Below are 25,401 nucleotides of genomic sequence, written 5' to 3'. Positions count from 1 at the left end.
AGTCTCGCTGAAATAGGCAAGTGCAGGGAGCCAGGAGGGTCGAGGGGGGCCACACAGTGGGCTCTAGAGTGGATCAGCAGCAGACTGTCTGTGGCTGGCAAGGCCATATATTAAATCATCTACTGGAAATAGCATGAGCTTCGTGAGATTGTTTAGGCCCAAACCCGGGGTCTGCCATAGGATTTGAGTCCTAACGTTGATTGAGGGATTAGTATGTGTGGGAGGGACACTGTTCTGAGCACTCTCCAGGTGTTCTAAGTTGTTACTAGAATACAGTTCTAATGTAGGCAACATTTTTATCCCTATTTTATAAGTGGGAACCTGAAGCACTAAAGGGGTCTGGGAACCTAGTCATAGCCCACATTTTGTAGAGGCTAAATCTTACTTTTCTCTTCTCTAAAGCAGAGGCAGCATCCGCCTAAAAGGTTTGGGAGGATAAGGAAATGAGGCAGAGCACATAACGCTTCTAGCCCGGGGAACGCTACTCATGGTCACTAAGGACTGGTCCATTCCCTGAGGCTGGAGCTACAGACGTGGCTTTACACAGTGACTACCACAGATGAGGGCCACGGCTGCTAACACTGCAAAGGAACACATCATACAAAGGTCAATTTGTTTTTGGCTTCGGAAATGCAATTTTTAATAGGCTGGCTCCAACCTGTGAGCATGTTGTCCCCACCGTTCATTTATAAATCAGCTGTTCAGAAACAGAAATAGATCTCCCCAGAGAAATAATACTGTAGATGGTTAGCTCACGAATGACCATTTAATCCATAAAAGGACAGACTTTTAGTGTTCATGTTACTAGCTTGTGTTCTGGGAACATTCATTCACTTAACACACTTCTAAGATGTAGCAGGCACCGTCCCAGGAGCTGAAGAGAGATATGGGAGGTAGTGTCTGTTGCTGCAAGGAGCTTAGAGTGCCGCGAAGGAAAGAGGCATCTGATCACTTATTTCAGTGGACAGTAACAGACATGGCCACTGGCTATTGGAGGAGGAGGGAGTCTAGCCTACCCGATCTGGGGATGCTGCGGGGGCAGGAGACAGGTGATGAAGCATTTGAAGAAAGGAGAAGTTACTTCCCTTGCTTGGGGCTCAGGGCTGGCCCTTGCACTATACTTTGTATGCTCAAACCCAGCTTCCTGAGCCTGGCGCTTTCCTCAGCTCTCCTCCAGGCCATGCAAAACCTGAGGGTCCCTATCCTCCTATCTGAAGAATTAAAACCCTTGCTTTTGCAGCCCAAACAGATCACATCTAGGTGTTAAGGGGAAGACGATCTAAACAAGAGTCTCCCCCATCTGTGATTAAACCATCACTCAATGTCCCGAAGGTATCTGCATTTTAAGAAGCAGAGAGCTTAAAACTCTTTTGTTTTCGCTGTAAATGTGGAAAGTAGGAATATAAGCACATGAAACCATTTTGAAAAAAGTAGTGGTTGCACAGACTAATGGGCCCAGCTCATGGATGGCCTTGGGAGCCATCTTGCTTTCAGGGATTCTGACTCGTTCACTGAATAACACGTCCTTAGATGCATGCCATAAGGATGTCGTGTTGGGTTTCTGTGTACACAGCAGCTCACCTGCAGCGCTGGGACCGCCAAAGGAGGGAGGACTGGTGGCAGAATGGCCACTTGTCTGGGTCATTGGGAACCTGGAGGGCCTCATCCTAGAACATGGGTGTACTGAACAATGTGTGGTTTCATGGCACTTGGAACCGAAAACTGAAATCGCCCTAGGAAGACTCTTCCTGGGAGCTGGAAAGCCACCCAGCTTCCCAGCACCAAACTCCTCCTAGCCCCACTCCACGTCACTGAGACCACAGCAGCCATACAGAGTGCCCTGCCCTGCTGCACGTGGTGTCTGGCTCTCCCAGCCCTGGCAGAGAGGACCAGAGTGACAATGACATAATTTTGTTAAAAGCCTCTCTTCCACGACTTGGGGTTGAGGGGCAAGACTGTCATTCCAATTCAAGAGATTCTGAAGTGCAGAGGCAAGGCAAGCAGGTGAGGCAGCTATTACAGAAGTTGCACCGTTAGCAGGCAATCAAAGATCTCTTTCGCAGCACTCAGTAGCTCTGGAATGAACGACTGGCTGAACAGCTAGCCCTTTTCCCAGTAAATTAATCTCATCATGTGAGATCTCAGTGTCTGTTGATTTCTTCCTGTGTGTGTGGGTGTGGAAGATTTTTGCATATTGGTGTGGTGGATCACACTTGACCTTGACCACAGGCATTCTGAGCACCAGGACATTGAGGGCCACACCTGACCTCATGCTTCCAGATGCCTGCTGTGTCCTGGGAAATGTATTTATGGTTGTCAGACCATAGGGACGATGAAGGAATCAAGGTGCCCTGTCTACACTACGTGGACTCCAAATCACCCCGAACCATGTCAGACCTAGCAGTGATCCTCCCTGTGGGGGCCTGAGCTGCAGTGGGGGAGTGGGCGCTCTGGAAGCTGGGGCTGACTTTGACTCGGCCCCATCTCCACCAGAAGCTTTCCCAGCCTTCTCCCGTCAGGTCAGCATCAGAGGATGAGAACAACTCCTCTGACGGCAGCCTCTTCTCATTAGCAACCTGGAACCACTGCTGTGCTGAAGGCTGCATTGTTCTTCCACGTTTGAATATCAATTTGCATAATGAAGCAGGTGAGAGCGCCTCTTGCCCGTTCAGGCAGCCCTGATTGGCAGAGAGAGAGGGATTTGTACATAATTGGCTGCAATTAATTTGACGCGCTTTTATAAGGAGAAAAGGAAAAAGCAGAAAATTGCTCAATGCTCCAAGTCAGAGCTGCATCTGCGCCCTCTGTGGGGGTGTGTGCGTGCGTGTGTTTGCAGCGATGGTGAGGTGTATCACATACAGGCCTGTGAGTGGTAACCTCATGTGTTCAAATGCATTTTTTTTTTTCTGGGAGCAAAAAAAAGGCTCCTTCCCCACAAGGTTCCCATGCTCGGGAGGGCCATGGCTTCAGCATCCTTCATAACGCATTGCTGTTAGCCATCTTGTTCAATTTGTCGTTGAGGCCACTAGGAGACATCATTAGACATCCTAGCATTCTTTCGTTAGTACCAGGATGACACCCAGCTCCACATCTCTTTTGTACTCAGTCCAAAAAAGGCTGAGTCCCAGCTGTCTCGGGGTCTGTTGGCAATCAGTTCTTGCAAGAAACGGAACAGCCGTGCACCTCACTCGGATCAGACTGTGGTGCTAGCGATAAGCTGAGAGGCATGGGAGCAAGCTTTCAGGAATTAAGCATTTAACAGTTTTAATATCAAGGCGGTTTACAGACTTGAGCTACTCATGGTCTCCTTGCGATGGGAACTTCAGAAACAGCCAATACAGTGATGAAGACGGAGGGATACAATGGGGTACGTTTCCCTCCTCTCCAATTCTTCCCTGCCTTCCTGCCCTTTCCTCTAAGAGGAAGGTTCCTGAGAGTGGGATCTTTTCCATTCTAGCTGGATTAAATAAGGACATGGGTTCCTTCCCAGGAGAGAGAAAACTCAGCCCCCAGTGACATTCTGCGTCTAATTCATTCATCCAGTCAACCCTCATTAAGTCAGTGGCTTTTAGACGTGCAAGGGGCTACGAATTCAGAAACAAAGACAACAGAGCCCAGATTCGAGCGAACAGAGTCTCTTTTAAGTTCCTGCGCACTAACAGCTGGGGAAAGAGTGGTCTATCCGCTCTCTGTGGGGGTCCACCATCACCCCCCACCCCGACCTGGAGAAGCTGAGGAGGCAGGCCAGGCAGGATCCCCATGAGAGGGGGCTTGACTGGATTCTGACGCCTCAGGCCAACACCTCTAGGAGTGCACAGAGAGAACACATGGCTATGTCGGGGCAGTAAAATGGGGCACCTGCAGGTTCCAGGGGCAGTTCTCCCCAGATCAAATCCTGATACCCTCACTTGCTAGTTATGTGACTTCGGTGAATCTGCTTGACCCTTACAGAACTCTCCTCCTCATCTGGAAGATGGTGTCACTAATCTTTACCTTCAAGGGTGGCTATGAGGACTAAAAGTAGCCACAAATGGAAAATCTAATAGCAGACATCTAGCACCTGCCCATTACATAGTTCATCACATGTTCAGTAAGAAGGGCAGAGAGGATCAGGCAGATTTGGCCCCAGGAATCCCAGTGACTACAAGCTGGCCAAGACAAAAGCCCAAGCTAAGGCAGCCATTACAGATCCTGTATTCAAGCTGTTTACCCCCCATTCTGGGCTGAGAAGAAAGACGGCGGAGACAGGAAAGGCCCCTGGAGGCAGGAGAGTCCTCACCTGAGGGGCTCGTGGTGATCTAGCATGGACAGTCTCTACGCTCAGCCAGCGTTCAAAGAAGACTCTTCCCCACATCAGACAAGTTCATGGGTTCTTCAGAGATTCTCTCAAAGGGAGAACACTGGTCTGCCACTCCCAGAAGGCACCTGGTTGCTTACATGGGTCCCTCCGGCTTCTCTGTCAAATGAAGGCCCTTCTTGCATATTTCTGTTTCGGCTGCCTCATCCTGAGCAGGGGATCTCTAAAAATACCCACCTGTAGTCCTGGCCCAGCCTGACTCCCTCCTGCCCTCCTGGCCTGATCTGACTAGAGGAACCAAGGCCCCCACACCAGGTGACTGGCTGGAGCCAAGACCTGTCACCCTGTCCTCTCAGGTACAGGCCAGCGTCAGCCCGTCTCCATTCTAACTGCAGAGGGTGAATGCCAAGCTCTCTGAACAACCTCTGCAAAGCTCCTCCAGGAGGTTTGAGGGGAGTGGGAGAAAAGGGGGGACGCCAGAGCTCTAATAACGTCCCCCAAAGCAGTTTGCTCTCATGACCCTTCTCGTACTCGTGCTTTCCCGGCTGCCTCCTGGCAGATCCTGTTAGGTGGGCGCTTATAAACCTGTACTTTAACTTCCATCTGCATGGAGAGAGGCCCATTTATCTGAAAAGGTTCCCCAAGTGACTCTGATATTCATACTCTGCTTTCTGCCACCCCTTCCTGGGCAGCCAATTCTCCTGCGTCTCCACAACAGAAAGATCTAGTCGAACGGACTGACCATCTCATTGTTAAAGTGAGGACCCGAGACTCCACTCTTCCCCGACTCTCTCCCCCAAAGTCCAAGCTGTGTGCACCCTGAGGGAGCTTCCTGCCGCCTTATTTTCCTCTCTCCACTAGGGCAGCTCTCAGGATCATATTGGCGGAGGTAACACCCTTGATACTCTGATTCAAAGCCCCCCAGACAAGACTGGGTAAAATACCAGAGGAGATACAGGCCGTGGGTGGTCTCCCAGGGCTCCCTGAGAGCCATGCTGGAGAGTAAAACCCAGCATCGAACTGTGAACAACACAGTTGGACTTCCCCAGCCTCTGGTGCCCTCAGGCCCCAGCTGGCTCGAGCATGTACCCCGCTGTGCAGAAAGCTTCCAAAAACAGAACAGGCCTCATGCAGTCCACTGGGCCCCTCGTCCACTCTTGCTGTCATTAGGACAAGGAGGGGGGCACTGGAAGGGCAAAAGGTTAAAACATCCATAGAGTCCAGAGCCTGCACAGGCCACAGTGTTCACTGTGGATACAACTGTGGCACCTCTGAAACCGAATTCATTTTAGGCCTTTGGCCACATATAACTTCTCACAGCTATGTTAATTTATCTTCAAGGACTTGAACTTAGTTGCCCAGCACGAAACACCAATTCTTAATAAATCCTCAACCCACAAGCTAAGATTTAGTGAGCATAATAAAGTTTAGCCCCCTTATACTCAAATACTTATTTCTAGTTTTTGTTTTTTTTTTTTGTCTTTATAATTTTCATTTTTTTTTTCATTTTTTTTTTCTAGTTTTTGTTTTTAATGAGAGAAAAAAAGATGTTGAGGACCTCTCTTGTTTTCCTTTGATGTAAGTCAATTTCAGAATGAGGGACCTGCCTTCTGTAGCCAGCTAAAGGGAATAGCTGTCTTTTCTTAGGACCAGAGACTCAGCTGGAAGTAGAGGCCATCATCCCTGGAGGTCCCAGAGCCTCTAGCTCTCCCCAGCCCGAGACAGCCTGACAGAGAGAGGCCTGAGATGGAAGCCAGGCGATAAATGTGCAATCTGACCAGCTCAAAGACATGCTGAAGCTTCTCCCACTCCCAGAGCACCTAAAACTTAAGGATGCAGGCCACGCTGTATGCTCTGATTTCTCTTAACTGAAATCATTCATTGCCTATTGCTGGCTTTTAGGTGGGGCCCACTTCAATTCAATGGAGGTGGGGAAATTATGAATTCATACTCATGCTATTGTGTTTAATTGCCTTTTAAAAAATGTTATGGCTCCAGGAAGGCTTCTATTCCTCTTATATATTACCTAGGAATACCTTTCTAAGAAGAGTCATACAGAGCCAAAGATTAGTTCTGATTTTTTCTTTTCTTTTCTTCCTTCCCTTCTGCCTTTATTTCTATTTCTTTCCTTCTTCCTTCCTCCCTGCCTTCATTTCATTTTCTCTTGTTTTGATTCATTTCACAGAATGATGGTTCTAATATCAACAGAATGAGACGAAACTTTCTTCTTTTTCCGTATAAGAAAGACAACCTTCTTCAGATCCATATTGTAAAGCTTATGTTCTGTGCACAGGTGAAACTGTGTTCCTAACGTAGCTCTGTGTCAAGTTCCTAGCTATCCAGATCATTATCTTGTTGTTTGTATGTATTCTTAGAGGATGGATATACAGTTGACCTTTGAACAATACAGGTTTGAACTGCCCAGGTCCACTTAAATGAGGATTTTTTTGATCCAGTATAGTATTATAAATGCATTTTCTCTTACTTATGATTTTTTTTCTTTTTTCTTTTCTTTTTTTTTTTTTTTTTTTGAGTGTGAGAGAGAGAGCGAGTGAGCTTGAGTGGAGGGGGGAGAGGCACAGAGGGAGGAAGAGAAATTCTCAAGCACACTTCCCGCTGAGCTTGGAGTCTGATTCGAAGCTTGATCCCAGGACCCTGAGGTCATGACCTAAGCCAAAGTCAAGGGCCAGAAGCTCAGCCCACTGAGCCACCCAGGCGGTCCCACCTTCCTTATGATTTTCTTAATAACATTTTTTCCTCTAGCTTTATTATAAGAATGCAGTTAATAATACCTATAAATATACAAAATATGTATTAATTGACTATTTATGTAATCAGTAAGGCTTCCAGTCAACAGTAGGTTATTAGCAGTTCAGTTTCTGGGGAGTCAAAACTTACTCAGATGTTTTTTGCTGTGCAGGGGACTGACACCCCTACCCCCACGCTATTTAAAGGACAACTGTATGTGCACTTATGTGTATGTATACACATGTGTGCACGTATATGTATGTATACACACATGTACATACATGAGTGCGCACACACATAGGTGTGCACATACATGTATGTATACATATACACATAGGGACACACGCGTACATATATGAGCATGCACTCCTGTGTCACAAATAATCTAACAAGGAAGATGGGTTCATCCACACAAAGAGAGGACATCTGTTCACCTTTATTGAGAAAGATGTCCCCAGTGCCTTAGGAGCACATAAAGTCCCTTCCAGTTCTCGGATTTGAACAATGCAACACAATCTGGAATATGAGACGGGTGCCTTAATAATACTGTCCATAGAAAAGAGTTGTGGAAATGATAGAGCGCACAAAAACCTGTCCTCAATCCCTTTGACAATGACATTACTACGAAGAGGTCTGGGAGAAGGTTGTGTGGGAAGTGCACACACGTGTACCATGCTCCGTGCTGTGAGGAACTAATGCGCATCGGCCCCAAGCACAGAGCGAACGGGAGCCCTCAAGGACACCTGGGTTTTTGACTATTTCCCTAAAAATTCAGCAGCATGCAGAAGACTTCTGTGGTGTGGAAAACATCTGCAAATCTTCAGTGTAATGGTGATCAATTCTTCTAAGTGAAGGAGATTCGTGAGAAGAGGGGCTGGACTGCATCCTGCTGTAAGAAACAGCCACTTTGGAAGGATGGGGTGAGATGAGTAGGAGAAACCCCGAAGTCTAACATCTGTGGGGAGCTCAGAGAGCAGGTCAGAGGAGAGTCGCAAAGGCCTGTATCTGTTTCCGGGGGCTGCCATAGCCAACTACCAAGGACATGGTGGCTTCAAACAACCCTAAGTTATTTTCACACAGTTCTGGAGGCCAGAGGTCTGAAATCCAAGTGCCAGTGCTGTGTTCCCTCCAGAGGCTCTAGGAGACAGTCTGTTCCTTGCCTCTTCCAGCTTCCAGATGGTTCTTGTGGTTGCAACATTCCAATCTCTGCTTCTGCCTTCTCCTAATCTTTTCTGAGTCAAATCTCTGCCTTTCTCTTATAAGGACACTTGACATTGGATATAGCATCAACCTGGGTAGTCCAGGATGACCTTATCTTGAGATCCTTAACTTAATCACATCTGCAAAGACCTTTTTTTTTTTTTTTTTTTTTTCCAAATAAAGGTAACACTCACAGGATCCAGGGGTTAGGACATGAACGTATCTTTTTTTTTGGGGAGGGTCCATTCAACCTACGATAAACCCCAATAGTACAGAAGAGGTCGGGGTGAGGAATCCTGTGTAGGGAGCCATGGAATGTCAGGAAGGGTCACTCAAGGAGAGAACGACACAGTGAAGCCTGATGCTGTGCATGGGTATACAGAAAGGAGAGAAAGGAGACTCTGGGGCTCCCCTTGGGAGCCCAGTAGCCAGTGCAAAGACATCTGCATCCTGGGACCGGGAGGGTGACCACTGCAAAGCCTCACTAGATGCCTCGGTCAAGGTGTCCAGGCTAGTCAAAAATGAACTCAGGAATCAGGAGTGGGCAAAAGTAGTCCCATTCTCAAATAACACTAACAAAGTGGTGAGAGTCGACCCTGAGCAATGGCACTGGGGCTGGGCAAGCTCCAGTCATTGCTCTGGGGGCACCTGGATGTAGGCCAGCCAGCAAGGAATGAGGGAGGACTCAGTGCTTGAGATAGTGGCCCACGTGCAATGTCAGATTGGTTCTGGTAATTGACAGACATAAGGTGCAGGTGTCCCTTCCCCTCCACACATGTGCCCTGTGCCCTGCGTCCTCCCAGGCTTAGGGGAGTTTTCTTTTCTTATCACTTCCTCCAGAATTGCTCTTGACCAGCTGCTACAAGAAGACCGGTTGCTTGACAGCTCCACAGGACTCCCACGTAAGAAATCACACCCTAGTTTGCTCAGCTACCTGAAGGTCCATTCTAGGCGCCCATTTCTAGCTCCCTGGCTCATTAGTCATGCCTACCACTTTCCCTAGTAAGCTATTTTTGGCTCAGTATTCCATGATCTGACCAAGAAGGTCTGCGCCAGGACCAAGGCGTGGCAGATCAAGCTTGAGGTCAGCTGTCTCTCACTGGCTTTCTGCCTAAAATGAATAGGGCAAGGAAGACACCTCTGTACAGGAGAAAGAACAGGGCCCATTTCCTCCCGTGCTCAAATGCCATCCAGTCATTACATATCAGTGTGCTATGGTGTGTATAGGCTTCTCACCAGGCTGGTTCTCTTCCAGAATGCATACGGACTTGTTCGCATGTTGATTTAAAAGTCCTACAAGGTCTCTATCCCAGAAGGATGCATATGAGGGGACTTCGAGATGCTATGGGACTTCACATAGGATAATCAATATCTAGAAAAGCCATGAGTCCTCATTTAGCTGTTAGAAGGCTGTCCTGATAGTACCTTCAATGTACAGGCAAAGGGGGTTGCCCTCATTAATTAGACAGGTACCGTTCAGACGTGTTAAAGTTAATAAAAATTCCTACGGTTCCTTGAGGAAAAGAACCATAAAATACACTGTGGGTGCATAGGACACGGGGATAGGGATGTGTGAAGCAAGAGGCTGCCAAATACCTGGGGAACCCAATGGTCAGACATCAGCCTCTGCTTCCTTTACCCCATGACTCCAGAACCTCTCCTTCTCTCCCCTGCTGCCGCCCCTCTCCCACCATCATCCCACAGGGGCTTAAAGCTCAGGGTCACAACAGGCTCAGGCTAAAGTCAATGTGTGGACCATTAGCCTGTATAAGTACTAGAAATCACCGCCCTTCTCTTTTTAAAGGAATGCCTCTGAAAAACTTCTTAAAGAAAGTGCAAATGAGGGATGCCTGGGTGACTCAGTTGGTTAGGCATCTGCCTTCCGCTCAGGTCCTGATCCCAGAGTCCCAAGATCAAGCCCTGCACTGCGGGTGGCGGGCGGCGGGGGGGGGGGGGGTCCTTGCTCAGCAGGGAGTCTGCTTCTTCCTCTGCCTCTTTACCCTGGCTCATGCTCTCTCTCAAATAAATAAAATCTTTTTTTTTTTTTTAAAGAAAAAGAAAATGTTAAAATACTATCAGTTCATCAGATACCTGCTTTTTGGGAGAGGAAAAGGACCTAACTTGCTATGCTTTGACAAGGTAGATGGGAGGATAGGAAGAAAGAAGATGAATGAAAACCAAGCCCTGGGATCTGAACAGGATGGCACAGGGCTTAGGGGCTGGAGGCAGCAAGCACATCAGAAGGAAAATGACTTAACCCTTTCCAGGTTCAGTTTCCTCATCAACAAATGAAAACATTCATAGCACCATTACATAAGATTGTCTGTGTAATTCAGCTGGCCTTATGCCCGGCTTGTACAAACTGAAAAAAACGTGAGCAGAGCTATCATTGTTGAAGTTATACTAATAATAATGAGGATTGTTATTATCCTTATCCATAGCAATGGTAGTTCTGGTAGGGGTAGTGTATGGCGACCTCAGGGTTAAGTGAAACTGACAGAGAAATCATTAAATGAGAGATTCAAAAATTCACTGAAAAGTGGGGGCAGGGGCATTGATACCAATCCTTCCTGACATCATAACTTTGTCTGGGATGAGTTACAAGGGAGATGTCCTGATGAAGTGGTCTAAGAGCCAAACACACAGGGACGCAAACCTTTAGCTCTGTCACTTGAGACTGTGGGACTTTAGGGAAGTCCGGAAACTTCCCAGACTCTCGGGGTCTTCATTTGTAAAATGGGAATAGTCATACCTACAAGCAGAGGACACATATAAAATAGATGTAACGTGCATGACATACATAGTAGGGCCCAGCAAATATGGCTGGACCTTCCTTCACCTGGTGGCCAAGCTCTTTCCCCTCCTTTCTATGGTTGGGAGACTACAAACTGAGAAATCCATCTGGGTAGGGGAGACACAGGGGCATAAGCATGGGGCACTCTCTGTTAGGAGCAGAAAGATGTCACCAGCTTCTTTACACTCTGTTCCCACTGGGGGAACTGATGGACTGTACAGTAGGGCTGCTAAATGTTAGAACGTGCAGCCATATTTAGTTACAGCATGTAGTGGAATAATTCCCAACTCACTGATGTAATGTGCTACTGCGAGATGGAAGCCGTCCAGTGAAAGGGAGCCCCAAAATAGGTTTTCACAGAAATTTAACTCTGAACGTTCTGATTCTGTACCTTCACAAATGAGATCTGGAAAACACTTTTATGCCATCAAGTTGAAGACAATTTCCTAAAGATATATAAATTTAATGGCTATAAATACCTTCCCATCATCACTCTAAGATATCTACCACTTGATCTCAGTTGTATGGAAGATAAGCCATCTATGATAGTCAAAACAAGTTTAAGAACTCTTTTCCATTTTAAATGTTACTTTCCTTGATGAAAATATAATTCCATTGAAAGAAAGAGTGTTCAAAATCATCTCATTTCTATTCCCAATGTTCCTGTCTTGGCGACTTCATTCTTTACCTTTTCTTTTTCTGAATTCACAGAATACACTTGCTGTCATGCAGAGTCAGCCCCAAGACTTTGTTTTCTTAAGGTGTTGTGAAGGGAAACTAGTATCGATTTTGACATTTTAAGTGCACTTTCAGAAAACCCTCTTTCTGATTTGTATTAGCATTCCTGACACTGATGTGTGTTATATGTCATTAGTTACTTAAATGTTTGCTATAATTATGTAAATTATGTTGACACTGTCTGGTAGGATGCTTACACTTTACGATTTTGTCATCTGCAAAGTTCTAAAATGTATCTGATAACCATTTTCAAGTATTTTTAAATTAGGCAGCTATTAAAGGGTTCTTGCTCTCCTGTTGCTTTCTTTGCCTATAATAGGCTATAGGCTATAATGCCTAGCCCTCACCCCACAGGCTTTTTTTTTAAGATTTTATTTATTCATTTGAGAGGAAGATAGACAGAAAGAGAGCATGAGCAGGGGAGAGAGGCAGAGGCAGAGGGAGAAGCAGGCTCCCTGCTGAGCTGGGACCCCCGATATGGGGCTTGATCCCAGGACACTGGGATCAGGACCTAAGCTGAAGACAGACACTTAACCATCTGAGCCACCCAGGTGTCCCCTCCCCACAGACTTTAAAAAAAAAACAAATAGGGGGCGCCTGGGTGGCTCAGTGGGTTAAGCCGCTGCCTTCGGCTCAGGTCATGATCTCAGGGTCCTGGGATCGAGCCCCGCATCGGGCTCTCTGCTCAGCGGGGAGCCTGCTTCCTCCTCTCTCTCTGCCTGCCTCTCTGCCTGCTTGTGATCCCTCTCTGTCAAATAAATAAATAAAATCTTTAAAAAACAAAACAAAACAAAAAAAAAACAGGATAACCAGATTATGATCATGGTCCAGTGGAGCTCATGGTCAGACAGGGGAGATCCAGTCAGGTCCAGGTGTCCAGATTATGACGGAATAATGTGGAAGACAGGTGTTATTAATGAAGGGATGAAAGACTGCCAGGTCACAGGAGAGGATGACTCACTGTCCAGATGAGCCAAGGAAGGCTCCACAAATGAAGTGACCTCTACTCTGGGCCTTGAGAGTTCCACAGGAGTTTGGTGAGTGAAGAAGTCAGGAGAAGAACATCCCAGGCAGATCACAGACAGAGAGGCACGGCCCGGAAGGATGAGAAGTCAAGAAGCCTGGGATGTAGGCAGCAAAAGTGTAAGCCCTGGCCAACCACACTCAATGGGAATCACACGTGAAGGCCCTCAGAGGCACATCAGGAAAAACGTCTTTATTCTCTACGCAATGGAGCCGCTGAAGTTCTCTAAGCAAAGAACGGATGGGATCTAACTTTTCAGAACATAGCCAACGTGGTGTGGAGGACAGACAGGTGCACAACCTCTCTGTGTAAGCTGCCTCAAACGATATATCCTTTCGAAACCACAAAAGGGAAAACAATCTCCTTGCATCTTACTTAGGCTTATCTCAAATAGAAGATCGTAGAGTTGTTGACCGGTGGCTCATGAATGTATAGGGGAGATAAATACAGTGTCCTAAATAACCCTCAGATATCTGAAGAAAACAAAATGATAAATATGGTGGATCCCTCAATTAGTAGCCCAGAGCTCCAAGAAGGACCGTGTTCCACGGTACCTCTGCCATATTACGGATGGCACAGCAATATGGTCCTGCCATATTGCGTCTGGGGACATGATCCACCAAACCTCTGCAGAGCCTGACGTGAGGACATGGTCTGCCATACCTCTGACAAATCCACGTGTGAGGACATCGTCTACTGCCACATCCCTGTTTTAGGACAGTCACAGCCCACCTCACCAATGCCACATTCAAGTGTAGAGAGCCCTGAGGAGGTAGTTGTTCTTAACCCCACTACTGCCCAGGCTAGAGAAACAGGCCCAAAAATTGGTGTTAACAGGAGGTGAACGGAGGTATCTCATTCAACTTTTCTGAGCCAGCATCATAATGATAAAAGATGTTGACAAAGGAACAAAGAGAAATGTTTAAAATGAATTAAGTAATAAATGCAGGAATATATGAATACATGAATAATAAATCATGTGTTAGAAGATAGAAGTAAATAAAAACCTAAAAATAAGGGAGAAGGAAATAAAAAGGGAGGTATTATTTAAAAGAAAAAAGAAGAAGAAAATAAAGGAAGATGAACTGGAGAAAGAGGTAACATGAAAGGGTAAACACAGTGAATGATCCAAATATGTACACATAGATTTTTCTTTTTTTCATTCCCTTGGGAGCTTGTTTACCTTCCTCACATGCTTTTGAGTGTTCCTGGCGAGTGGAGATGACTACATGGAGAAATCAGAACGTGGGCCCTCAAAAAGATTAGCTGTTCCTTCTTACTCTTCTCAAACCATTTGTTAAGGGTTTAAAGATTTATTTGGGGGGAGACCTACCCCTCGTTAGAAATCATTAACTATCTGACCTATATGTTCTAAACACACACCTGTCCATACCTCATAGCTTCAACCTGGGGAGAGGGATGGGAAATCACATTTTCTAAATTTAAAGGAAACAAAGGGTAGGAAATTTGTTGAGTGGAAGTTTCCAGAATGATGTGGGGCATCCATGAGTTCTACTGGACACCCCATGGAGGTAGTTCCTCTCACTCTTCTTGGACCATCACGGTTTCAGGGGACAGATAGCCCACAGAACCGTGATGCTTCTAGCAGACCCAGAGAGTATGGTATTTAGGACAGGTTTGGCACATTCTTGTCCAGAATATGCAAACCAGTGGACACTTTCCTTCGTCTCACAACTGCACAGCTCACCGGGGAGGCCTGCAATTGGTATGGGGGCTACCTATTCATCAGCACCACACAGGGAAATCATCAAGTTAAATAGCAGTCAGTTCTCTTTGGGAACACTGTGAACTACTCTCCTGCTCAGCCCTAGGAACACACAAGCATGCCGATGAACAAACAGAGAGCCCACAGCCAAATACCACTGGGAGGAAAATGAAGGCCACAATGGGCCAGAGCCCTCAGTGTGGGTGCAGAGGGCGGTCCCTTAATAACACCCCAAATGGGCAGCCCTGTGCTGACAGGCCACCCAAGAACATTCAGCAGGAGGTACCCCATTCTCAGGAAACTGCTAGCACGCCAAGCCCCTTATTTGCAGCCCAGGGCATACTGGGGCCAACCTTTCACAAATCAGAAAGCGAATGTGAAGTACTATTATTTCGGTAGGGAAATTGATGTTTGCTCCCAGGTCCCAATTTAAGAAGACACGAGGAAGAACTGCCAGTTCTAAAGATGGAGAAAATTAACAGGTACATGAGAACTTCAAGTATGGCTCAGAATGGGACTGAGGGAATGATGGGAGGTTTCAAACGGTCCTCTTACCTTTTTGTCACTCAGGCCAGAAACCTGGTCCACATACTCCTCCTGGATCATGAAGGCAGCTAAGTTGGCAGTGTAGCTGGCCAGGAAGATGACAGCAAAGAAGGCCCACACCGACACCATGATCTTGGAGGTGGTCCCCTTTGGGTTCTGCACGGGTACGGAGTTGTTAAACACCAGACCCCAGAGTAACCAAATAGCTTTGCCGATGGTAAAAGATGGGCCACCTGGCTCTGTCATGGTGAAAAGACAAGGATAGGAAGTTACGACAGAGTCACGGGCTCTAGTTAAACAGAGATACCAGCTCTGCTTAGACAAATACAGCTGGTAAGTTCCCACTCAGAGCAGGAAACCCTCCGACTAAGACGCAGGCATTTTTAAGTTGAGAGTCTGTGCCTCTCTTCTGGGAGCACCCCCCTCCCTGGAGGAGGCAGCTTCCTACCCCGATGTAGACGAGACCCTCAAGACCACACAAAAACTGAATGACACAGGCAGCAACCCCACTATTGCCACATTCGCATCCTTACTACTGTTGTTCCTAATATTTCTATTTGTATCAACCAAGAAAGGACATCAACTTCAAAAAAGGTCGACAAGAATTATGTGGAATGTTCTACCTTCGTCATGGACCTGCTACAACTTTATTCACACGGATGCCAGATGGCTTGGAATGTCCTTTATCCTTAATTCTTCTTTAGTTTCTAGCACTTAGCACCAAATGCTTCCAGGACAACCTTGACCCCACTCCAAGGCCAATGCATCCAACTGGGTTTCCAATCATGACAGTTTCTGTGTATGAGAATATCAGGACACCCAGGGAGGAAGTCACAGACGCCTGGCTTGGCCACGGCATCGGAGGGCAGAAAGGCAGACCATCTCTGACCTTCCTCCACCCAACCCTGACATTCACAGTGTCAAGGCTTCTGCCCAGACTTGTTGTGGCCTCGCTGCTTTCCATGTCTGGCAATGGCAAAAATCTCGCTTGATGTCTGGGTCTGCCTATAAGCCCCTCCACCCCAGAAACAAACATCTGCGTGCACAGTGTCACCGCACATTAGCGCAGGTCTTATGATGCGATCTATGATCTTGAGAGCATCTGCTCTGACAAGTAAATCAGTGACTACACACGTCAAGCCTCGTATCTAACTGTGCGCACACATCTGTGCATGGGGACCTGACTTTATGGAGCAGATGTGTAACTCCAAAGTTGTTCATAAATCAAAGTTCTTTCCACTGTAAAATGCCCCGGAGATTTGATATTTAAAGCGGTCCCGTGCTGAAATCCTTCGTGAAGACAGGTGCCCCTTGGTAAGTAAGTAACTGAAAGCCCTGGCTTTGGATTTTGTGGCTGGATGATCTTTTGCCTCCTTGGTTTTCTTCAAGGTGAAGGGACAGCACACCCTCACTTCCATTCTTGATGCTGTCAATGTATGTATGTACTTAGGGGTTTCTCAGATGTTTCGCTTGTGACTAATCATACCCCTCAGGATGGGGGAAGCTCATGGCTTCCAGAAGACTCTTCAGCATGGGCACAAACCCCCTGACCATACCATATAGTGAAGACATTCAAACTTCCAGGCCAGAATGCGTGAGCCGAAGAAGGTAGGTCCGCACCTGGAAATGTCCCCGTGTGGCAGGGATTCAGAAGCCTCGACTGTGAGAAGGACTAGGGGAGTTCTGACACAACACTGCTGCCTAGCCCCGCAACCCCGGAGATTCTTATTAAACTGTGGTGGCTGGTTACTCTAACTGCGACCAAGGTACAAAACCACTACTCTGACACATAGCAGTGGTCCAAGACCCACCTGGAATTAGTGAGTCAGAATGTTAAAAAATGGGGTGCAAGCACCTTTGTCTTCTAAGTGCCCCACAGATCATTCTTTGTGTAGCTGGGCTTAGAAAGGGCTTCCCTCCCAGAGGTCTGATTGCAGAAGAAAGTTCATTCTGGATGGGAGAAGATTCAGGAAAAAAAGTGTAGTAGTTCTTAAGTGTGGGATTCTCAAAAAGTTTCGATGAGTTATTTACGGGGATCCCAAGTCCCCCCTTCAGGAATCGAGTAAATGTTTTGTGAAGTCTCATAAATGGCTTGAAAACAGGGGCAGCCCTTGTATCTCTGGACCCGCTGAGCCAGAAAACTGGACTGCCCCCAATGGTAGGGATGGGCGAGAAGTGCTATCTGCTGGCCATTTAATTTCCACCCCTCCCCACCCCGCCCCGCAATGTCTGTGCTTCCTGGCAGAGGCAGATGAGCCAGGGTCACAGGTTTGGAGAACTTGAATCTCAGAGGTGGAGAACTCCTTCGCCACAGCTACCCAGCATCTATCTCAGGGAGCCTAATTTTCTTTAGTCTTAATATATGGCTTTATCTACCTAGTTAGTACATCTGTTCAGACAGGCTGCTCACAGCCTAAGGTTACCAAAAGAATTTCCTCTGACACATTTATGCTACACGAATCTACGGCCAGCTTTCCTCTCAGCCCAGGGGTAGAACTGGGCTCACCGGGTGAGGCTTCTGCCAGCAAGGGACATAGAGATCCAGACTAACCTCTTAATTGGGGGGACCTCTAATGAGCTGTCAGGCTGTTGACATAGAAGGCTGTGGGTTCACTTCCAGAAATGGGGAAGTCAGGGAGCAGGCAGACACCAAATGAGGAGTAGAGAGACTCGGAATGGAGAACGAGAGACATCTGCGCAGAAATGCGACAGCCGTAGGCGACCTTACCTCTGCCATCAGCGAGGCACCTGTTATAACCCACAGGGCTGAAGTACTCGAAGACAAAGACAGCCACGGCTGAGACGATGAGCAGCATGACGAACATCATCACCCATACGTCAGCACTGAATGGCTCTGGGGAAGGGAAAAAAAATCAGTGCTCAGAATTAACACAGGGAACAAGCAGATTCTGATTAATCTGCATACTCATTTGCTCAGGCAACACGTATTTCGTGGGGGGAAACAAACCACAGGTGTGTTGCGTCTCTCCTGAGAGTCAGGGCCTGGGTCGGGGAGGAGTAATGGGCTGTGTCTGAGTGTCTCCATTGCCCTGATGGGCAGGTCAAGGTCTATTTTCTTTCAAACACACGAGGAGGAGAGCTTCTTGCCTATGAACTTTTTGACAGAATTTCTGCTATTGCCAGGAAATGTGTATCTGTAAGAAGCATTAGAGTGGGGTACGTGAATCAGAGGGGACTGGGTCTTGGTTGATGCTGTCCCCTAGATGGCCACACCAGAGGATGGAGGCCTGGAGGAGTTTTCACCAATGCTTCCAAACCTGCCAATTCATTCTCCACAGACAGAGTCGCCATTTCAGGCTTGACTGGATTCAGTAATCACCACATCCAATGAGTAACCCTTTGCCCCCTTGCCTCACCTCTCCTAAACTTCCTAGCCTACATTTACCTTTCAATCCACTTGAATGTGGTATATATGGGGTATCATTAGGGCAGGAGAATAGAAGTCAATGTCAAAAAAAAAAAATCCATCTACCTTGACAGTCAGTATCTGTAAACAGTGGGAAAGTGGCCCATGACCAGGGAACATGGCTTGGCTGTAATTAACAAAACAACTTTGAGCTGTTTCCTCACACCAAGAGAAAGGGTTGACAGGATAAGACCAGGTAAGATAGCAAGAATGTTCTCCACGTGTTTCTTTAATTTCTTGAATCATCCCCGCTGAATCCCTTCCACAGATCTCAATCTCTCTGGCTTGGAGGTATCTAGAAATTGAACAGTACCTTCCAAGAACCACCTCTCCAAAGGCCTACAAAAAGGGACAATTGCTATTCTTTCCCATGGTACGATGTTCCCTCAATTATGTCTCAAAATAGTTCTGGCCTTTTGAGCTGTCACATTACATTGTAAACTCATAACTATGTGAATTAACATACTGTTTTTTCCATTTCCCAAATCATTAATAAAGATGAATTTGAGAAAGGGGAGAAGTTGGCTGGAAATTAGAATCTGTTTTCTTTACCTGAAACCTACTTTACTTTTGCACTTTGAAGGGAATGATTAAAAACCTGGTCACTTAACAATTTAAAAAGGACCCTGATAAGGCCCATAACCCACCGTGAAATGCAAAAAGCTTTCAGTGGCAGCTCGAGATGCGAGGGCAGCAAGTTTAACTCAGAGCCTCTATATGGTGGAGCAGGGAAACCCCCCCGTCCCCTCGGTTCTCACTGATTGCTGTCCTACCCTGACTTCACTGTTGTCTAAGATTAGGGAACAAGGAGTAAAAGCATCCTCTCCAGGTTTCCTTTTCCCCCCATGGAGCCCAGGGCAACTTTCTGTCCACAGAATACAAAAACATTTGTATTGGTTCTTACGATTTAAGAAAGTACTTTGACCATATGTGTGATATAATCCTTTGAATGGCCCTTTCATTATGATATTACCATATCTATTTTCCTGGAGTCAAGGTCCTTTTCAAGTCCATATAGAAAGTGGCAGGGCCAGTTTATAATCTGAGGTCTTCTGGGGCAAAGTTTATACTTCCTCATTGTGTTCTATCCCTTCCTCATCTCTGCCCATCACACCAGTGCCCGATTTGGGAGCTGCCCTCCGAAATGCCCCTGTGAGACTGGAATGCAGGCTCTGCAGGAAGTCACATCTGGGCCTTAATCCTGGATCTGCCAGCTGTGAACTGACTGGTCAATGGGAAATTGCTTAATGGGTTTAAGATTCTGTTTCCTGAGCCATACAATGGGTATAAAAATATTACCAGTGAGTATCAATGAGATAATGTAACAAAAGGATGTACAGTGATGCCTGGACCACCACCTAACAGGTGTTCAGATGTTCAATAAATGTTGGCTTCTTTGACCCCTGCAAAAACTGCTTCTCCTCTAAACATACACACACACATGCGCACACACACACACACACACACACACACACACACCCTGCTATGTCACTGTAGGGCTATGCTGATATATCCCTGGCTCTTCCAGTTCAGAAGCTGAGGTGAGTGCTGTACTGATGGGTTAGAATTAGAATGTAGTTTCGTCTGTATCTCTTAATGTTCCAATTATCCTTGCAAAGGAAACAAGCAAATGAAATACATAAAGCCTCTATGAGGATTGATGCACATAGTGTGTGTGCTCTCTAATAACACGTCACATAAAATTGGCAGAGCCAGAATTGCCTCACTGTGAGAAGGCGAGCTGAGAAACTGGTGCAATTTATGGGAACTTTCTATGGGACCTATAACTCCACTTTATAGTACCTTAATTAAAAACTTCCCCCTGCCCCCTGCCCGCTGGATAGAGCTTCAAGAAACATCAGTCAAGGTCTATTTCAATATCCTCATGAAAAAAAAAAAAAAAAGTTGCTGTCCTTCAGGGAGTCTGTGACTTGTCCAAGGGCTTATGGCTTGTTTATGGCCAAGCCAGACCTCCTGTCTCCTAGCCCAATGTCCTGTACTCAAGGTGACATTTTATTTTCCAACCCTCTGCTCTCATGGCCCCTGCAAAAAATATGGGGTATGAGCTCACAGAGGAGCTCATCTAATTGAAATCTTGGCCTTATTTCACCAGGTCTTATATCACATCTAAAGCTTTTGACACAAAATTGATGCTGTAGAGTAGAGAAGTAAAGAACGGCACGAAGAAGGACAGGGTTGAGTGAAAGCAAACGTCGGATCTATTGTATCTGGCAAAGCTCAGAAAAACCAGGTAAAATCAGAAAACCTCTTTTGGGAGTGTGGAACTCAATTCTTGAAGATCATTAAAAAGGTATTTCAATGATAACAAGAATTAGAAATTATTAAAGCAGGAAGTAGCCTCAGAGATTAGCTGGTTGAAATGGCTTCTTCTATGGATGAGGGAAACTGAGGCCCAGGATGGAGCACATTGTTTCAGGGTCAAGTGATAAGTGAGCAGCAGAAATGGGACTAGAGGAGGAGCCCTGACTGCCAGCCCAGCACTGTTTTCTTACGGGGTCTTATGCTGTCCCACTGGTTTTGGGTGTCTTCGGTTTTCATGTTGGAGAATAACTGATTTTGAAAGTCCCCCAAATTAAGCTCCCCTAGCAAACCACCTCCTGGCTGAGAGAGCCTGGTCACGTGTTCCTCCCCCAAATCTTGGCCTGCTTCATGCCGGCCAGCGTGTCACTTACCCAAGAAGGCAGAAGGTGAGACAGTCCCATTGCTGCGTGACACCATGACACTGATGCCAGTCTCTATGAAGGGCACAGAGAAGTCGACCACCTCGGATCGCTCCTCATTGATGGTGAGCGATCCCACCGCCATGTAGGCCCTCTTCATGACCACCTGAGACAAAGGCACAATGCTCCAATTAGGAAGGCAAGGGGCCAATGCAAGGGAAACAGAGCCCAGCAGGGGTTTCCTTAGTAGAGCGGGAACAGGAAGTCTATTTATTATTTTCTCTTTTCTCAAATTTATAAAGGAGCATTTTTTTTTTTTTTGTATTGACATGAAACATAATAAATGAAAAGCAGAAATGGCCCTGGCGCTCTGGACACTTACCTCTCCAATCATACCGTTCCAGGTTCCATTGATCTTCTTCCCGTGCTTGCCATTGGTAACCAGGTAGAGATCATAGGTGAACTTCACAGATTTAGAAATTTTCTTAAGGATGTCAATACAGAATCCCTTGCAACACTTCTTGATGTAACCTGGCTCCTCGTCTGTTTTATTCCTAACCAATGCAAGACACAAAAAAACAAAACAAGGCAGATATTACCCTTTACCATTAAAACTTCAACCCAAAAGCAGGTCTTCCCCTTCACTGCTGAGCACAATGTGTACCAGCCCTGAGTGAGGAAATAAATGAGACCACAGAACTGCGGGTCTTTCATTAGCTTATCACACTGAACTGTGTTTTCTCACAATTTTTAGTGCTCCTTTAAAGTGTAATGTACCTCAGGAATGTGCACAGACCCTCAGGGTACAACTGGATAAATTTGCACACTCTGAACGTACCCATTTAACCAGCACCAAATCGAGAGACAGAAAAATTCCCCTTTTATTTTCTCTTCCAGGCATTTCCCACCCTCACCAAGAGAACCATTATCTGACTTCTAATGGGATCACAGCTTATTTTTACCTATTGCCAAAAATGTTTCAAAATCTCAAAATTTCAGGGCACAATGGCTCAAGGAAACATGGTTCAACACCAATGCAAATTTAAATTGCTATAAATTGGACATTCCAGTTGTTGAGACCAGGCAAGGACAGAGCTATGTGAGCATAGTTCACAGTAAGTCTCTCAGGTCATGATCTGGACAGAACCACAGGGCTGCTCAGCAATTCACTGCCCAGTAGTAACTGAAAATTCGACGTGGTGCCCAATTCATTCAATGCCTCAGGTCCCTACCCAGGCAGGTGCTGACAGCTGTTATCAGATCTGCCTATCCCACGCCACCCAGAGCACTGGGGAAGGGGCCATACTCAGAGACTATGCGTTTTTGGCAGGGGACTGTGTTCCTCATGCAGGTTCCACTCAGAGGGTCCACGCTCTCCACAATGACAAAGGGGGCTTCCTCTAGGGTTACAATGCTCAGATGGTCATCCTCCTGTTCTTCTGTCTCAGGACACATTCGGGGCCACACGTAGTACTTCATCTGCAGGGACTTGTCTTTCCACTTGCCCACCTGCACAGGGGTAAACAAGAGACTCAGAAACCACTGGCAAGAGACCTTAGCAGCCCCTCCTGGCATCACCCAGGTAAATAGACCCAGGCATCGTATGTAATAGAGGGGAAATTCTTTTTAACCTGTATGCTCAAAAGGAGTCTACCATGTCCGTATGTAAGAAAGGTAATATATTCATTTGCTCACTCACATACCAAACATTGGTAAGAGGATCTACCACGTGCTGGGCACCCTGCAAAACCTTGGGGCTCAATGAGGCATCCTTCCGCCCTTCCGTCAAGCTCACATTGAGTCAAGGAGTCAGAAATGTAAACAAATGTTTACAGCGATAGATGGTAAGTGCTAACACAAAAGCCCGTACAAGTGCTGGGAGGGTGCCAAAGTTTCCTGCCTTGTGTGACTGCCGGTTTTCTTCCCACTTAACTGAACAAGGAGCATGATAGTGAGAGCAGCAAATAGCTCTGGAAGGGTCAACAGAATGACTAGAGCAAATGAGCCAGAAGGATGTGTTTTGGCTTGTAACAGAGGTCCAGTGGGAAGCCATTGTGGAGAACTGGGTAGATCTGAATTGGAAGAAAATGAGAAGTCATGGTTAAAGGAGGCTGATGCCACTTAACCAGGGAAGGAAGCGTGCTTGGGTGGTGGTGAATGCCATGGGTCAGTGCAGATATGCATCTGCTGGCTTGGGTGGGAGCCCCAGGATGAATCACATAGGTCTTTCTGTATACACAGGCTGCGTACCCCAACTTCAGGGAGCGCCATTCAAACATGCTCCAGTGTGAGAAGTGGGTGTCCCCTGGAATCATTCACATGGTGGTCCTGTGGCCAATCACCAGGAGAAATGTGTGGCTCCCATTATCTTTTCGAAGAGCCATTCATTCCTGTTGTTGTAATAGAATCTGCAGGACTTTGTTGGTGGGTTCTTGTTCTCACTCTGCCCTGGAGTTTATACCTTTTCATTTTCTATAACCAAACATCTTCAATTACCCCAGGAATTATGGACTGTAAGCTCCTGCATTTTTCCAATCTATAACTTCCTCCACGCAACAAAGCAAATTAGCAGTGAAAGTGAGGCCCCAGGACTACAAAACTACTTAATTATTAAGTACATAAATCAATAAGGAGTAACAAATGGGCAGCACTTCATAAGTTCTCAAGCAAATTGGCTTAGATTTCCACATTCCTACAAAACCCAAACTCCTTCGTGTCTGCTTTTGTCTAGTTGGGTTTCTCCCGAGTAACTTCTTAGGTGTGGTTTGTACCTCCCTCCCATCTGCCTAGTAGACACCTAGTAGGTCTGTATAGCCACAGCCCTTGTTCTACTGTATCACTGTACCATGGACAGTGGCTTGGTGTCCTGGACCGACTTATTGGTCATTAACCTTGGTGCTAGTTTTCTTCCAAGTGTATAAGCCATATTTTACTTTTGTGTTCAGAATTAGGCACTGAACCAAATGTTTGCTTTCCTTTTTGTGTATCATCTTCTCCGAACCGAAGGTCCTATTTTGGTGCAAGTCTGTTTTTCTTCATATTGCTAAGAGTACTTATTTCCCAAGCAGAATTATCCAAATAGCTTCCCAGCCATATGGGGATATTTATGTCTTCAGCTAGCGGTTAGAAGGGAGGCAGGACTGGGGGGAAGGGAGACCCCCCACCCTGGGGACCCATGATGTTGGGTCACCTCCAGCTCGCCCTATTTATCCCAGTGGCCAAATTGGTATCATTTTCTGTATGTTCAAGGATGGGGAAAGGTTGGGGATCCCTCATGTACCTATTTTTATTTATTTTTCAGTCCTATCATCTTCTCTCAATAGTCCCTTGTGGGTCTTTTCTTTTAAATCCAAATCTGTTCTCCTCTGGCTTTACTGCTGTTAGTCTAGTCCAGGGGTGCAGCAGCCCACTATGGGATGACTGCAGGCAACTTTGAACTTCACACAGCATCCCCACCCCCCAGAGCGCACTGTGGACACTGCTGCCAGATGGCTCTTCCTAAAACATCACTTGGTTATATAATCACTATTTAAGAATTCCGACAGCCTCTCACTGCCCTCGGGATGTGTCCAAACTTCTCACCTAGATGGTCGAGGGGTATGCATGCAGCTTAATCTACCTTGACAGTGTTAACATCACTATTTTGAAATATGAACCCTTTGTTCATAGTGGAAAAGGAGATTATTGACATTGAGAGCTAATATAGGTTAATCAGGAACAGGTTTCAACAAGCCAGCAGCATTTCCTTTTCTAATGGACTGACTCTCTCTGTAAGACAAAAATGCTGCAGAGATAGCATTCTGGCCAAGCTTCTCAAGACACCCTTGTGAACAACATGGAACATAGTATCGATTATTGTATACTTTGATAGATGTGAAAAGAGTTTAAAATATTTACCCCAAAAAGAAAAAAAAAAAAAGATTGTTTAATGAATCAGTGCCAGCTGGGAAAGAGGTCTTTAACTGACAGGTCCAGAGACTCTGTCTTTACAAGTGGCCTGCATCGAGTATCCTAAAACCAAACAGAAGCAACGCTTACAAAACCACACATAGCACAAGGCTAAATGGGATGGATGAACTGCGGCACTGCAGAATCAAGGTTGGGAGTGATAGGAATTAATTGGAATGGGCTAAACCAAATGGAATGAAATTTAGTAATATTTATACATGACGTTGAGCACTTAGATTTTTTCTGAAAAGCAAATGCACAGTATTTAAAAG

At 46.2% G+C, this 25,401-nt stretch overlaps 1 protein-coding gene across 2 annotated transcripts in view; it reads right to left on the bottom strand.

The window, feature by feature from the left end:
* GRIN2B (glutamate ionotropic receptor NMDA type subunit 2B) overlaps positions 1-25,401 on the bottom strand; it is a 401,782-nt gene that overhangs the window by 27,840 nt on the left and 348,541 nt on the right. For both annotated transcript variants that reach the window (XM_047743465.1, XM_047743466.1), the window contains 5 exons: positions 22,488-22,690; positions 21,564-21,735; positions 21,194-21,347; positions 17,802-17,927; positions 15,083-15,312 (listed from right to left, as the gene is read on the bottom strand). In XM_047743465.1, coding sequence (XP_047599421.1) covers positions 15,083-15,312; positions 17,802-17,927; positions 21,194-21,347; positions 21,564-21,735; positions 22,488-22,690 — 885 coding nt within the window. The remainder of the gene's footprint in view (positions 1-15,082; positions 15,313-17,801; positions 17,928-21,193; positions 21,348-21,563; positions 21,736-22,487; positions 22,691-25,401) is intronic.

The sequence above is a fragment of the Lutra lutra genome, chromosome 8, assembly GCF_902655055.1.
Source record: "Lutra lutra chromosome 8, mLutLut1.2, whole genome shotgun sequence".
Classification (NCBI taxonomy): domain Eukaryota; kingdom Metazoa; phylum Chordata; class Mammalia; order Carnivora; family Mustelidae; genus Lutra; species Lutra lutra.
This window is presented reverse-complemented; position numbering and strand designations above follow the sequence as displayed.